Source organism: Ailuropoda melanoleuca, chromosome 1, assembly GCF_002007445.2.
Source record: "Ailuropoda melanoleuca isolate Jingjing chromosome 1, ASM200744v2, whole genome shotgun sequence".
Lineage (NCBI taxonomy): Eukaryota > Metazoa > Chordata > Mammalia > Carnivora > Ursidae > Ailuropoda > Ailuropoda melanoleuca.
The window spans coordinates 90,102,869-90,118,883 of record NC_048218.1 but is presented as its reverse complement, the minus strand read 5'-3'; the positions used below and the strand labels follow the sequence as shown (position 1 = coordinate 90,118,883).

Here is a 16,015-nt window from a genome sequence, read left to right as displayed (position 1 = left end):
GACGGACAAAGGAAAGGACCACACCGAGTTTCACACGGGGTTAGCAATGAGGGTGAACCCCCGGTGTTGATGGCACTTACGACAGCTCGCCGTGGAGGGCTTGAGTCTCCCTTCCCGGAGGCTGTCAGGAAGAGCAGAGGTTGGTGTCCATCCTCAGGTGACTCTGGTGCCGGAGCCTGACCCAGGCGACTTCATCACCCTGTCCCCCGGCCGCAGCTCTTACTGTGGAGACGTGCCTTTGAAAAAAGCGGCCGTGGCCTGGTCTCATCTCCTTGAGTGTTTGTCTTGAGGTTGGCCAGTGACGGTTGACTCCATCCCTTTGTGGGGACAGGGAGTGAGCAAGCGCCACTCTTCCCGGGCTGTCCCCACCCCACCCCCAGGTCTGGTGAGCCCTTGTCCCCCTGGTGCACCGCGGACTCGCAGGATGGGCAGACAGCAGTGGGGTGGAGCTGGCTCGGCCCTCCCAACGGCCCCCTCACAGACTCCGAGCCTGTGCCCCTCTGTTCCCCAAAAGGGTGATTCCAATGAAGCTTCCTGCTGCCTTTGCGAGGTCAGCCACCCTGGTGGCTTTATCCAGCTGCTGCCCAAAATGACCCGGGGCTGGTGGACACACAGGCAGCTTATCTGACTTAGCTTTTATCTGGGTAAAAAGGGTTTGCTTTGTATTACTTGGGTGGCCAGGGGGATGAGTACGACCTTGAAAAGAGGTCCTTTATATGTGTGGCCCCAGGAGCAAGGCCGTTTTGATTCAGAGCTTCCTGAGGGAGGAGCTCTGTCAGCCACCGCCAGGGCGGGTCTGTCGCAGAGGGTAAGAGACCTCAGGGCCTGGGTCGGGGTCTGGCCTGGATTCTGTGAAGGCTTTCTCTGGCTCCTTCCAGGGTGCTTCATGGCACCCCCTCCCCTCAGCAGTTCAGAAGTTCTTTGGCCGTTGCCTCTTCCTGTGACTGAGAAACTAGCACAGACGCACGTGCACGTCGGGGCTCCCTGCATCACTTGGGTAGTAAGTGGCCCAGCCCTTCGGTACAGCTTCGCCCGGCGGCTGTAACCGAAGAGGTTCCTGAACACACCGGGGCTGACAGATGTGCTGTGACAGGGAAGGCTGGCCACATGTTCCAGCTAGCAAACGTCAAGGGTCTTGGTGACACTCCTTTGCCTAAGTGTGTGTTGGTGGAGATGCGTTTCTTGGACAGTGGAATACTGAATTGGAAGCACTTGAATTTCATGTACGTTTTCTTCAGAAGGACAGTTTCCTAACACTGCCACATGATCACATCCTCTTCCTCTTCTTTTTAGGTTCAGGAAATTATTGTCTTAGCTGTTTGGAGGGCTGTTTGGTCTGACAGCATCCCTTATTTTTTCCGTAAATTGCATAGAGTTTTGGCCAACTAACTACAACTTATTTTTAAGAAAACCTTTATTTTTCTGAAGCAGTGTTGTACAGAATTGCCCGTAGAAACCACTGCCTCTAAAGAATATAAAGATTAAGGGGGTTCAGAGAGGAGTTACGCATTCTAGTTACAAAGTAGAAAAATCTCAGGTATTGAATTAAGCTATAGAGATACAGCGTGAGCTATGAGAAAATATTTTAAATTCTTTAATTTTTCATGCTTTACTACAAACTAATATAATCTTCCTTTAAACCAGAATTATGAGTCTAGTAGGTGAAAAATGAACTTAAAAAAAAAGAAATAGGAGATAACTTGATTTTTAAAGGCTTTCTCTCAATGCTGGCCATTCTCTGGGACCTAATCTCACATGTCATCTGCTTCTCACACCTTCCTCAGACTCTCACACAGATGAGACTCTCCCTTCCATTTTGTTCATACACCCCCGTTTAATCTTCTTTACGTTATGTCCCATTGTATTTGTCTCCTACCTTGCTCGCCCCTTTGCTCAACTTGATCTTAATTCGCTTGAAAGCAGGGTTTACAGTCCCCATTTTTGCATTCTCCAACGTCTCCAGCTCAGGGCCTAATCATAGAACATGCTCAATAGCTACTGAAAACATAACAAAATTTCCAGGGCACCTGGTGGTTCAGTTGGTTAAGAGTCTGCCTTCCACTCAGGTCATGATCCCGAGGTCCTGGGATCAAGCCCCAGGGCGGGCTCCCTGCTCACTGGGGAGCCTGCTTCTCCCTCTGCCCCTCCCCCTGCCCATGCTCTCTCCCACCCTCCCTCTCTCTCAAATAAATAAAATCTTTTTTAAAATTTTTTTTAAAAATTAGCAAAACAACAAAAATGCAATCCAAGCCAAGCAGTTATTAATGGGATAATGAGCAAAGGATTTTTTCACCAATAGCTTGCTAGTCATGGAGTATCTTCTCTGTGTAAAGGGTTTCCTGCAGGTTTTATAGGAGGCTGGGCAATTAAACTCCCCTCAGAGCGGGCACAAGCACTCTCCCACTACCCCCCACTACTCCCATTACCAAAATGTTGATGGTTATTGTGATACTTTGAATTCTGAGCTTGGACATGTGGATTTGTGTTTCAGCACCTCGAGTAACACAGTTGGAAGGAAATTCATGTGAAATTTTATGGGAGACGGTACCACCAATGAAAGGCGACCCTGTCAACTACGTTCTGCAGGTATTGGTTGGAAGAGAATCTGAGTACAAACAGGTAAGAACTAGTGTGTGTGGCACATGTATGGCTTCTCAGTCCAGCCTCTGCCTCTTGCCATGAGCAATTCAGCGACAGGTGGGCGGCATTTTTCTTAAAATCAGTGATAGAAACTGCCTAACGTGTACCCCTTTATATAAGCCGTAGTTTACGTTTTGTCTGTGGAGGTATTAAATTTTCAGTTCTCAAGCATGACCCTATAAAGAGCTTTAAATTCCGTATTTGTATTTGATACTGGCAGTGGTGTTTACAAATATCAGAGTCTTTATACAGTTGAAAACCAAAGTGCCAGTGGTTTACTATAGAGGGGAAGTAGTTTCAACTGGAGTACTGAGCCTGACTCAGGTCAGGGCAGGACCTGAACCCACAACCCTAAGAGCAAGAGCTGAGCTGAGGGGCACCTGGGTGGCTCAGTCAGTTAAGCCTGTGACTCTTGGATTTCAGCTCAGGTCATGATCTCAGGATCATGGGATCGACTCCATACTGGGCATGGAGGCTGTTTGGGATTCTCTCTCTCCCTCTTCCCCCCTCCCCCAGAAAGACCTGAGCTGAGCTCTAGAGTCTGAAGCTTAACTGGCTGAGCGACCCAGTTCCCCCACTCCCTTCTGCCTTTTCCATAGGAGTTACAACAGAAGGAGTATGGCTTATCAGCTCTTGAGGCCTGCGATTGAGCAGCTCCAGGTCACTGTCCCCCTTTAAGGTGCAGGGGAATCCCCAGGGGATCTGTTCAAATGCAGATGAATCAGTAGGTGTGGGGTGAGGGCTCAAGCTCCCCAGCGATGCTGGTCCGTGAACCATAGTTTGAGTCAGCAAGGCTTTACAGATCACATGATGAACCCGTGCAAGAGAGAATGTAACTGGAATAGAGCCAGATAAGGAATTTGGTTTTATTATTTTTCCCAACACTTTTTGATCCTTAATTCTTCGGGCACTACAGATTATCAGTCACTGGCTACAAAAGATTAAGATGCCCCATTGGTTTCTGTTATGTTTCCAAGAACCTTTTTTTTTTTTTAATTTTTATTTTGTTATATTAGTCACCATACAGTACATCCCCGGTTTTTGATGCCATGTTCCATGATTCATTATTTGCGTATAATACCCAGTGCACCGTGCCGTATGTGCCCTCTTTACTACCCATCACCAGCCTATCCCAGTCCCCCACCACCCCCCTCTGAATCCCTCAGTTTGTTTCCCAGAGTCCACAGTCTCTCCTGGTTCATTCCCCCTTCTGTTTACCGCCCCCTTCATTCTTCCCTTCCTTCTCCTATGTTTCCAGGAACTTAATAACTGTTTTTATCAGGATAAAAGCAGGATATGATACTATTACTCTAAGGAAAGGTGAAGCCCATTCCTTACCAGAACTTTTAAAGGAGGCATGCGTGTATATCAAACTCGGAAACTACCTTCTCAAACATTAGCCTAATTTGTAAAGACCTCTCTATTCAGCTCTAGAGGCTCCAGATACACAAAACAGGCAGAAAATAATTTGATTCAGAGTTTTTGTTAAATGCTGGTTAATGTTCCTTATTTAATAACGAAGAATACTTGCAAATGTGTAGAACAATCAAAGAAAATTTTGGTGCATTTCATGTACTTTGTTAATATGAAGAATCAGATCAAGAAGAATGAATTGCTTTAACCACAGTTTGCAAAAAACTATTTTTAACTATGACATCTACCAAGTATTGATTAACATCAGCGGATGATGTCATCGTCCAGTTTCCATCATTCCTCTTTAAGAGCAAAGCACTAAAAAAAAAAAAAACAAAAAACACACACACTGTTGTGTTGTCTCACTTTCCAATCTCTTTCTAGTAGATGTGTACCATTTCAGAGTAAATAATTTCACGTGTTTGTTTCAGCTTACCAGAAAAATAGGATTGGTTGCAGGGTCTCAGCTCAGATAGGGAGCGGAGGGTTTTTCCCACCGGATTTTGTCATCTTAACACCAGCAGCATTGTCCTGTTCCATAGCGGTGTGATGATGGTTAGAAGAGAAAACATTACAGCATTTCACAGCATATCGTTTAACACTTAAGAATGATTCATATCCCAACAGTACATTCATTGCGTTTGTCATTGTTATTTTAAAAACATTATATTCCATGTACCATGCTTTCCTGCCTGTTCTTAGAAAAATGTTCTGCTTCTTAAAAGATAGTGATTGCTGTTTGACATTGAAAAAGCAGTATTTGATCACTATCTGTACATTGCAAGCATTGCTAAAACACAGGTGAATTCATTCAATAATTTAGATTTTATTGGCAGGTTGGCTGTTTTTAATCAGCTATTTGTTTGGGACACCCGGCTGGTTCAGTCAGAAGTGCACGTGACTCTTGTTCTCGGGGTTGTGACTTCAAGCCCCATGTTGGGTGTAGAGATTACTTAATAGCTTTAGATTTTAATGTTTGTTTAATGTTATATGTGTAGACGTATGGACATACAAATGCTAGTATGGGACCTCATCACATGTGTATATTCCAAATTTCTTACCGTAGCTGTAACTGAGTCTCTTGTTGGAAATAGATGAAAACACAGTACCGAGGGGCAGGCTCAGTAGACCGGGATTAGCATTCTTCACATGACCGTGTGTTTACTGCATTTACCAAGAAATGATTAAGGTGGGTAGTGGCACATAAGGAGCCACAGTTGAGTCAGGAACAATTTGTACTGAGTTTTTTTGCTTCTCCTATTCAGTAGGCATTAACTTAAACATGATGTTTCGAGTACTTCGTCTGCTTGTTCTGGACATGAAATAGGGAGTGAAACCTATTTATATTATGGCTGCAAGAGTAACGGTTGAAATAAGTATGGTCCAGAGAGGGTACGTAGAAGGAAAGCACGAGGGCGTGCAAGGTAATCAGTGCTGAGCGTACAGCACGGCCGAGCTCCGGGACTTCGGGAGCGCTGGGTGTGCCCCCGTCCCAGCGCTGATCAGACAGGATCCGCTCGCATATGGGCTTGCGGTCCTCATTTTTATTTTCTCAGCACTGGCACGTACTTAGGCATTCATTCCGTAAATGTTTCTTGCATGCATGAAAGAGGCAGTTTCAAAGGAACAGGGTTCCTTAACCCTTGGTGGTGAGCAGAGTAAGCTTCAGCGTGGGGTGGATTTAGAAGTGTTTTAACTTAGGTGAAAAAAAATTACCTATAATAGAAAGGGTCCTTCTGCTTCCCAGACCTAGGTTTACAGGCAAATATGGCAAGCACGGAGGCTTTCCCTGATGTTTTGCTTGAAACACAGACTTTAATTTTGCCTTGGTTCTAGCTTATTAGCTTTCTTTTGTTCAACTATGACAATATGAGGCAAGCAGTTGGCCTTAATTATAAAACAATCTCTCAAAGTAGTAAATCCTCACCTAAAATGTTACTGTATAGAATGCATACATATATTGATTTGGCTTTCTGCCATTAATAAACATGTGTTTTCCAAGCAGCTTAAAACTTCTTTTCAGAAAGTATTAATTACAAAGCATTCTAGACTGAAAATTGTATGTATATGCAGGTGACTGATTTTTTTGCGCAAGGTATAGCATAGACAGTTTGATACCTACAGGATGTGAAGCATGTTCACATCCTGTTCAGACTGCAATAATTCTTACAAAAAATACTTAAACACTGAAGATGAGAAAAGAGCAACAAACTAACAAATTATTACCTGTTAGGGGACAAGATCTGTGGCAAGTCATTAATATTCTTAATGCTCAGATTTGTTGCATTAAGGAAACCTTTAAAGCATCTGAAATTTGTGGACCTTTACAGTTAATTTGATGGCATCTTTGTATAAATGAATTTTCATTTTGTATCCTATTTTAGACTATAGTATTGGGACCTGAATTGATTCTTCATGACATCACATTATGAGCTATGAGGAAAGATCTTCTCTTAACGCAACTGTTTGAAAGTCTTAGAGCTTATCAGTTTAATTCCCTAACACAGTTTGTTTTAATTTTTGCCTGAATAAAGGCTCATATCCAAAACAAAACAATAGATCAGCATGGGGGTATTTTTAAAAGCCATCATTTGACAGATTCTTAATTTTCTTAGGTTTTTAGCTTCCTTTAAGTATCTGATGAAGGCCATCAGAAGAATGTTCATACACCCATTTAAAATGCATGAGACAAATGTATCTTCAGTTTCTTGGAGCCCAGGTATAGGACCCTGGGTTATTGAGAAACTGTCAGGTCCTCTGTACTATGAGGGATGCCCGGCATATAACAGAAGACCATGGTCAGTACGCTCAGAGCTTATAGTCGCATTAGGGTGAAAACAGCAGACCTTCAAGAAACAGTTCAGTAACAGCCCCTTACCTGCCCTCCTCAGCTCAGGAACCACAAGGCCTGCGCCGCACTGCGCCCTCGACAAAGGAGGCTTGCAGGTTGGTGGGTTCCGTCTTGAACTGGAGGGTATCCCACAGTCCTGTGATATTAGAACGAATTCACCTCACTGAGCCTCGGCCGCTTTGTTGTACAAGGAGGGATACTCATCCTCTAACTCGGGGTCACCGTGAGCTTCCGCCCCTCCGGTAGTGAGAACGTGCCGTGTAAACGACAACACTGTGCGCTTACGTCTGCCTTTGCGGTTCCCGAGAGGGGCAGCAGGCACTGGCCCAGGGCGGCCCCCGGCAGTCCTCCCCAGAAGACCCTGGGGTGGAGGATTCCAGCTCCACAGTGCGGTGTTCTGAATCAGGGAACACAAGACTCTTCATTTTAGTTGTCTGGGTATTACTTTAAATCCTCCTCTTTGGATAAACATGTCAGAATTACTTTAAAATATATAGTACATCAAATCAAGAACAGAAATAGTCTTTATAAAAATAATACTACTTACCTACATCTTGCGATATTATGATTGGTTACTTCAATAAAGACAATCTTAAGTGAAGCCATGCCTTTTAAATTGGGTTGAGGCAGGAGGAAAAACCCATAATGGTGCTCCTGTCAAAATGAATGAAAATAAAGGGACACAGGGCCCGCGGCCTGCCATCCTCAAGCGGAGAGCTGCACAGTCCCGTGAAAAGTCCCTTCAGTGGAGGCGCAGCTGTGCGGCAGACAGGATGGGCCTGTGGTTTGGTGATCCCCTGGCTATAACTGTTTCCCCCAGAACAGATCCATTCGCGCAAACCTCAGGAACGAGAATCATCAGGAAAGGGGGTATTGGGATTGTTTTAATTTTTCCTTAGTTCAGCATTAATCCAAAGGCTTTAAGACATTGTTGACCATTTCTAAAATACATTAGAAACTCTGTATTTTCTGTCAATACACTGAAAACAACTTACTGTTAATGATTCGATTGCTTTACAGTGATGGCTGCAGCCCTATACTAAAAACTCGTTCCTGTTGCCTCTGTGGTTTGTGTCTATGTTCTAATACTTAATGTTCATGTTTACTTGTTTCTCATAATGATCCTCTCTTTTCAGGCACTGTGGTATAAGAATATCTACTCTTGAGTAGTTGAGGGTTCTAATTCGAGAACATTCACTGAATTCAGGCCATCCATGGTGCTGGTTGCTGTGGCATTAATAGAACACAGTCCCACAGTCAATATGTGTATCATGTTTCTTTTTTTTTTTTTTTCTTTATTAAGATTTCTGTGTTGGCAATGCTTGTAAAAGAGGGGAGCTGTTCCAGTTAAAACAACCAGAATGGCTAAAAGAAAAACATTTACAAATTGAAGCCTAAGTTTTAATTGGGCTTATCATTAAGGAAGTTCCCTTCAATTAAATATTCATTTTTCCCTCATTAAGCTTTTTGCCAAATGGTATGAGGAAAGTAGCATTCCTCTTTGCTCTCTAAATACATTTTCAGAGATCTTCATTCCAGAGAACTAGAGTTGAGCAAAGCCATCACAATGAAAATATGAAGTCTCTTTTCGAGATTCCATGAATTGGGTTCCTAAGAAATAAAATATACTTCTGGGCCAGCTTTCTTCAAAAGCTCTAGCTGTGCAAATTCCGGAAACCATAGAATTCATTTAAACAGATACAAGTGAACATTTATATCTGCTTGCCAAAAGTCTCAAAAACATCTGCGGGGACAGGTTATTAACTGGTTTTCGGCAATGAGGTCATTGTTTGATGGCATGAAGTAAGAGGCCACATCACAGAAATGCTGCCCTAGCCTTTGCTTGGCACAGACGGAGTAGAGGAACTGCTTTCCATACCTCAGAAGAAAAGGGCGGTGTTTTACTTCTGAGACAGGAGGAAACCAAGATGGGGTGATCTGAGAGGTGTTTAACGGAAACACCAGAAAGATAGTGGAGCTGTCTGGGAAGACAAAATCAGGCCAACAGAATTGGACCTCATGTCAGACTGTAGACATAGACTAGGACTAAAGCAGAGGACAAGTGGTGGCATCACTACCTGCCAAAGGGGATGGGAGAGCCAGGGCTGGGGCGGTTCCATTGGTGAGCATGGGTGTTTAAGAGTGGGATCTCATTGGGGGGTCTACCCCTGCCCTTACTTGCTATGAGTCCTTAAGAAATTAACAGTCTCTGATCCTCAATGTCTTTTATCTCTAATCAGGAGGATTAAATTTGATAAAGTTGACCACCTTCATTATGTTGCTCTCACAAAGCACTCTTTACGTCCAGCTTCTCATTTAACCCTCAGTCCCTCTTAGGGGTTAGCTTAGGTACTGCTCCTATCCCCAGGTTAAAGAGGAGAAAAACCAAGACTCAGAGCTGTTAGTTGCCTAAGTTCACAAACCTAGAAAGTAACAGAGCAAGGACTTAGACCTGGCATCCTGGTTCCAGTTCCTGTACTCAAGAAGGATCTGCCCAGTGCCTCCCAGTCTAACCAGGCCCAGTTCCCCAGGGTTTCATGGAGGAGAAGAGCTCCAACAGCTACCGTCTTTCAACCTTTGATAAGTGCAAACAAATGTTTCAAGAAATGTGGCCTCTAAGAATCAATAAAAGAGGTATAGCGGGAGATCTTGCAGCTAAGGCTTAGATGGCAGCTTCTCTCCAACTCAGTAAACATCCCCATGGTAACTTATCACCGCAGAATCAGAATGGATTGTTCCCTGGGGTGTTGCAGGTGAGAAACCAAAGCTCAGATGGCAAGTGTGGAGGGACCTTCTTTATCAAACTGGTATACTGGTCCCAGGGTTGTAAATCATTCCCTTCAGGAATGGTCCCAACAGTTTCCAAGAAAAGACTTTTCTCAGAAAATAGCAACTTCAGTGTTTAAAGTTAAGAAATTAAATCTAGATTGAGAAAGCAAAGAACATTCACAGGTACAAGATCCCTTTAAAGAAAAAAAATGTACACCACTGTTTTCTTGAGACCACTCACATGTTAGGAAATAATTCATAAAGAGACAGTTCCATTATGGTGTAGGTGGAACTCTCGAATAGCTGGCAGTGTGTGGGTTGGGGCAATCACCATGACAGCAGGCCCGTCTTAAACCATCCATTTAACTAATTCATCATTGGAACAGTGAGAAAGGAGTGTCCTGGGTCTTCTTACAACTCATTCATTTATACTTGGTTGCTCCAGCCCAGTTCTGTCTATGACTCCAGTTGCTAATGCTCTTTCTACAGTCTTTAAAGAAATAGGGGAACTCACCAGGAGGAGCGTGCTTAAAAATCTTACAAAGGAATAGCAAAAGCAATGATGATTCTGGATCAGCATAAGAAAAGGGCAGAATTGCTTTTCTGGCACTTAGGCACTGAACAAAAGTATAATAAGACAAAGTCTACTTATGAAGTGTGAGAATGGGAGGAAAAATCTTAAGAAAAAGGCTAAATATCAAGTGAACATTGGAAGTCGGGTGGCGCTTCTAAACTGTGAGATCCTTTTGCTGTCTTTGTTTGTCCAACACTAAATTCATGGCCGGTGCACCTGTGTTCACTGGTGGAATGTCCTATTTTTGGGTAGAAGTTTACACACGAGGCTTTAAAAGCACATTTGTAAATTCTTACTCTATAGCTGGCGAGTGTTTCAGACGAAGTGGAGATCATTGGAAATACTTTTTATTTTCTAGGGGATTTGTATTAATGGGCAAAGTTGACAGGTACTTTTTTCCTGTCTTTATTCACTGACTCCAATGTAAGCCATGAATTTTTATGTAATTTTAATGCAATTATCGTTCTCTAAGTTTGAATCTATCACTTTGATACGTGAGACCTCCCTTCCCATCCTTCATCAAAAACTCTCCTTAGCTTCAGTCATCTCTAAGTAAACTGGTAGCTTTCAAGTTCCTGTAAAAGTAAGCCTTGTGGTGATTATATTAGATGAACAAAGGGGAAGAAAATATCCCAGATCCTTAGTAGAAAAAAAGAGATTGTCTTAAGTGTGTACTCTCTGTATGACCAGACCGACCATTAAATAGTTTAAATGTTAATTTGTGATAAATTGGACTGTATCAAAATTTTTTTACAAAAACAGTTAGGCAAGTATCTCCCTTAAAACTGGGAGAAAATATTTGTAACACATATCTGACAAAGGACTATCCAGATATATATAAGAGCTCCTACAAATTAATAAAAGGCTTGAAAATACTCTTCACAAAAGAAGATGCATGAATGACCAATAAGCACATGAAAAGGTAGGAAGCATCTTTAGGCATCAGGCAAATGCAGATGAGATAGCATTATCACCCACAATGGGAATTATTTAGCTAAAATATAAATGGCCAACAGTAACAAATGTTGATGAGAATGTGGAGCAACCGGAACTCTCATCCTTTACTAGCAGGAGTACAAAGTGACAGAATCACTTGGGAAAATTATTTCTCGTGAAATAAATAAATACTTAAGTCCTCAAAGATTTATACAGAAATGCTCATAGCAGTCTTATTATATAAAAGCTCCAAACTGGAAAAAATTACCAATGTCCATCAAAAAAAGAATGGATACACTGAGATACAAGAAGACGATGGAACACTACCCTGCAGTGAAAGGAACAGCTACTGAATCCATACCATGGGTGAACCTTGTAGGCTCAAGAACAGACATGAAGTAGGATTCCATTTCCGTGAACTTGTAGAACAGGCCAAACTAATGATAGAAAGAAGTCAGAATGGCGTGTACTTCTTAGGGGTGGAAATAGGATGTCTTAATGGTGTAGTGTAATCTGGTGTATGCAACTGTCAAAATCATCCAGCTGACACTTTGCATCTTACTGTTTGTACAACAGTTTTTAATTGTTTCTGCTTAAAAAAAATGTTGATTCATTCTGTGGACCAAGACCATGGAGCCCTTTCTAAGAATTAAGTCATCTTCTAATCTGTAGTCTAAATTATTAAAATTTCATTAGATGTATATTGCTCAGGTCAGCTGCAATTCCAGTCACTGGATTTTGTATTCTGTTGTTCAGGGTGGGTTGGAATGAATACCTATCTTTGGTTGTTGTTGAATGAAATACAGATTAGGAGAAATGCCTTTCTGTATAATTTTTGTATTCTGGAGTAAACACCAGGGGCCTGGTGGACCTGGCTTGTCGGATTATTAAGTTAGAGACCACTGTGTTGTTACAGACCAATTGACCAGGACTTTTTTGTTTGTCCTTGAAGGTGTACAAGGGAGAAGAAGCAACATTCCAAATCTCAGGCCTCCAGACCAACACAGACTATCGCTTCCGCGTGTGCGTGTGCCGCCGCTGCTCAGACACCTCCCAGGAGCTAAGCGGAGCTTTCAGCCCCTCTGCGGCTTTTGTATTGCAACGAAGTGAGGTCATGCTTACAGGGGACACGGGGAGCTTAGACAATCCCAAAATGAAGAGCATGATGCCTACTGATGAACAGTTTGCAGCCCTCATTGTGGTTGGCTTTGCAACTTTGTCCATTTTATTTGCCTTTATATTACAGTACTTCTTAATGAAGTAAACAAACCCAACAAAACTAGAGGTATGAATTTAATTAATGCTACACATTTTAATACACACATTTATTCAGATACTCCCCTTTTTAAGCCCTTCTGTTCTTTGATTTATATACTTCTCTTGTTTTACAGATTTAGCTAGGAAAAAAAATATCAGTGTTTTGGTGCACCTTTTTGAAATGCAAAACTAGGAAGAGATTAAACTGGATTTTTTTTTTTAAAGAAAAAAAAAAAAGAAGAAAAGCAAACCAGATACCAAAAGCTAGCTTTCTTATGTTTTCTTTTAAATTTTCAGATTTGCCTTTATTCTGTTTTCACTGATGTCTTTTGCAAGCCTTTGATTTTTTTTTTCCCATGTTACGGTTTAGTAATTTATATTCACCAGTCACTTCTTTTGTCTTGATCATCTGTCTCTGTGAACATGAATCACAGTGTGTGTACTTACAGGTCTAGGATTTCAGTGTTGTCAGAGTATTACCACACAACTACAACCGCAACAACGTACAGAAGATGTGTTCACTCAGAGAAGGCTGCCCTAAACAACCCATTTGTCACTCAGTTATTTAACGGTTTAGCTCATTTAAATCAAAATGTGTACTTTAATCTGAAATGTTTTAATAATCTGTATTTCTTATGATTTTAACACTATGAGCTGCCTGTCTAAGAAATCAAGTAACCAGAATGCACCTATAAATTACGGAGCATTGTAGATGTCACCCCAGCGATTCATAGCAGTAACTTTAAGAGGGCATTGTGCAATAGTTAGTTGTTTCCCTGTTCAGCTGTTTTAAAAGCTGCTTTAACTTGTTTGTTTGTCTTTGTGTATAACTACTTCTAATCTAATCACTAGAGTTATTATATTCTGTTATGTTTGACCAGAGTTATATGACGAGAACTGGTGACAGTTTAGGGCCTCTGCCCATTGTCCGTGATTTACACTAATTGTGAGCAGTCTTCTTACACGTCAGCTCATTGTTTTTGAACGATTTGCCGTGAGGCTGTTCTTTGAGGTATCAAGGAAGTGATTGAGTGTCAGTACCTTAATTCAGTGCACATCCTATTAACTAACAGCGGATAAAACTGGTAAAACCCAAAAGAGAGTCATCTAAATTTGTAGTTCTTATTTTTGTGGGGGTGACCTGGCCATGTGTGGAGAGGGAGTGATATTTGGTGGTAAGCACAGGGTGTTTTGGGGGTGAAGGAGCCTAGATTCTCTCCCTGGATCTGTCACTAACTTGCTGCGTGACCTGAACACGTCACTTTACCTCTCTGTGCCTCAGTTTCCCATGCATTAAAAATAAAATAAAATAAAATAAAATAAAATAAAATAAAATGGGGATTCTAATGTTTGTAAGTGCTTTGAGATCCTTGATCAACAGGTGCTATTGGAGTGCAACGTGTTACTCTTGCATGTTTATTCTGAGTCATGAGATAATCAGTTTTAACCCAAAGTCATTGGATTATTTATATGAAGTCCATAATGTTCGCGTACCTCAGGGACATTTAAGAGTTGGAGGTGCAAATATATTCCAAAAGGGTGCAACAGACACAGTGTATCCCCCTGCTTCTGTTTTTGTATATTTTTGCTACTTGGTTTTTCTTGATCATAGCGATTTTGTGCTTGGTCTGTGTTGTCTTAAGATGCAGTACCCTGTACTAGCTTAAAATATTCCCATACCAAAGTCATGGGGAAACCAACATTATTTTGTTTTTGGTTTATTTATACTATATTCTGCATACAGTACTTTAAATGCCAATTACAGTGCAATCTTTATTTATTGTAAAATTTTTTAAATGTACTTATGTACTAATTTTCCCTTGTAGCATGTTATTTTTTTTGTGTGTTTTATACTTTTGTAATTTTAGGTCAGTCTTGTTCCTTGGCAACATCTGTAGTATTACCAATCTTCTGACATTTTCTTGTGTTTTTAAAAGATAAGAGCATCTAGTGTATTAAATGCCAAAAAAAAAAAAATCCATTATCAGTGATTGAAACGTTTACATGTACCCAAAAAAACCATAATCATCTCTTGAAAGAAAGCGCTAAGATCAATGAATTATTCTGTGTGCCTATATTGATGTAGTAAGTACTAGAGAGTTTTGTATTTTGTTATTGACTATAATAATTAGTTTAATTAGCCTTGCAAAGTGATGGCATCAAGGTAAATCTATTTTTGCCAAAGTTCTGGCCTTCCCAAACTCAGCCCTCTCCTTTGTGTTGTGACCCACGGGAACACTGCGTCTGCGTGTTCTGAGGCCATCTCGGACAGCTGGTTTTTGGAGGGGAAAGGCGTTCTTGAAGCAATGAAGAGTCAGCGGAGTACAAAATCCCTGTTCGCAGGGGGGAAAAGTCCCTTTTTGGAAACACTTCAGAACTGCTGCTATAAAGAAATTCTCGGAATTGGTTGAAATGTTTTAAATGAAATAATACGTTAGGCCAAGATTGCTATGAGTACTTTATCTTTTTGAGATTTTCAGCCTGTTGAACCTTACCAGAAAGCTGAAGTGTGTCAAGACCAGCTGACTGCACTTTATTTTATTGTTCTCTGTGATCTGGTTTTCATTATCGCCTTTGGTCAAAAAAATTATTACTCCATCTGGCGCTGTTTTCTATCACAGATATGCATATGTGACATTGATATATAGCTATATGTATGTTGCTGTTACACACGAACAATAAAATAAAGTGTTATATTAACCTATTTCTTTGCCCTTTTGCAATACGTAGGAATGAGTGAGTGGCTGGCTTGCGATGCTCTGTATGTCAGACTCATCCCTGGCACAAGAAACTCCAGTCATGTGAAGCAAACTGCCCTTTGTCCTCAAACAAATGGTCTCGAAAACTTTTTTAAAAGATTTTTTTCATATTATCTGCCTTGTTCTTATCAACTTGAAATGTTGGCATTTTCTAACTGTGTTTTGTTGGCTACAGTAATTCAGTATTCCTGTCAAAATTAAAAAGTGCCCTAATTGAATGTGTTTGAATGTTATCCTTGCACAGTTCTTTAAATTGAGAGACAAAATGTTTTACCTCACTGTTGGACATACATTCCAAGCTTTTCAACTTTAGGAGGAAAAAAAAAAATAATCATGTTTTCCTGTATTGTAAATTTTAGACTATTTCATATACATTGTATTAAAACTGCCATATCAATTTTAATGTATAGATTTTGCAAATACTATGCTATATGTAATACCTACCTATCTGTAGTGTATATGTAATATATTTATGCCCAATAAATGTTTTAATTCTTTCTGACTTAAGTAGGGTTTTTCTGCCATGAATAGGATTGCTTTTGTTGTTGTCGTTGTTGTTACTTTTTAAAAAGTTGAACCACATCCCCAAAGTTGCAAATTCCAATGCCTTGGGAGGCCGGGCAGGTGGCAGAGTGCTTGAAGCTTCCAGTGCCACCGAAGGGGGCAGCTGCAGCCCAGCTTCTGCTGGTTGAGGTCCTGCAAGATCGCAGGCACAATCACACAGGCCAGTTTTTCAAAAGAAGCTAAAAATTCAGATTTCCCTCTGTGGGACAGCTAAAATGTGATTGTGGACCACATGGGCCCAGGAGCTGCCAT

The 16,015-nt window shown here is 41.3% G+C and overlaps 1 protein-coding gene across 6 annotated transcripts in view; it reads left to right on the top strand.

Moving 5' to 3' along the window:
- FNDC3B (fibronectin type III domain containing 3B) overlaps positions 1-15,706 on the top strand; it is a 339,887-nt gene extending 324,181 nt beyond the window's left edge. For 5 of the 6 annotated variants that reach the window (XM_034662824.1, XM_011227894.3, XM_034662800.1 and 2 more), the window contains 2 exons: positions 2,492-2,619; positions 12,136-15,701. In XM_034662824.1, coding sequence (XP_034518715.1) covers positions 2,492-2,619; positions 12,136-12,447 — 440 coding nt within the window. In that variant the 3' untranslated portion in view covers positions 12,448-15,701. Of the gene's footprint in view, positions 1-2,491; positions 2,620-12,135 lie in introns of all 6 variants that reach the window. The other variant, XM_034662802.1, reaches the window with a different exon arrangement.
- The last annotated feature ends 309 nt before the right edge of the window (positions 15,707-16,015 follow it).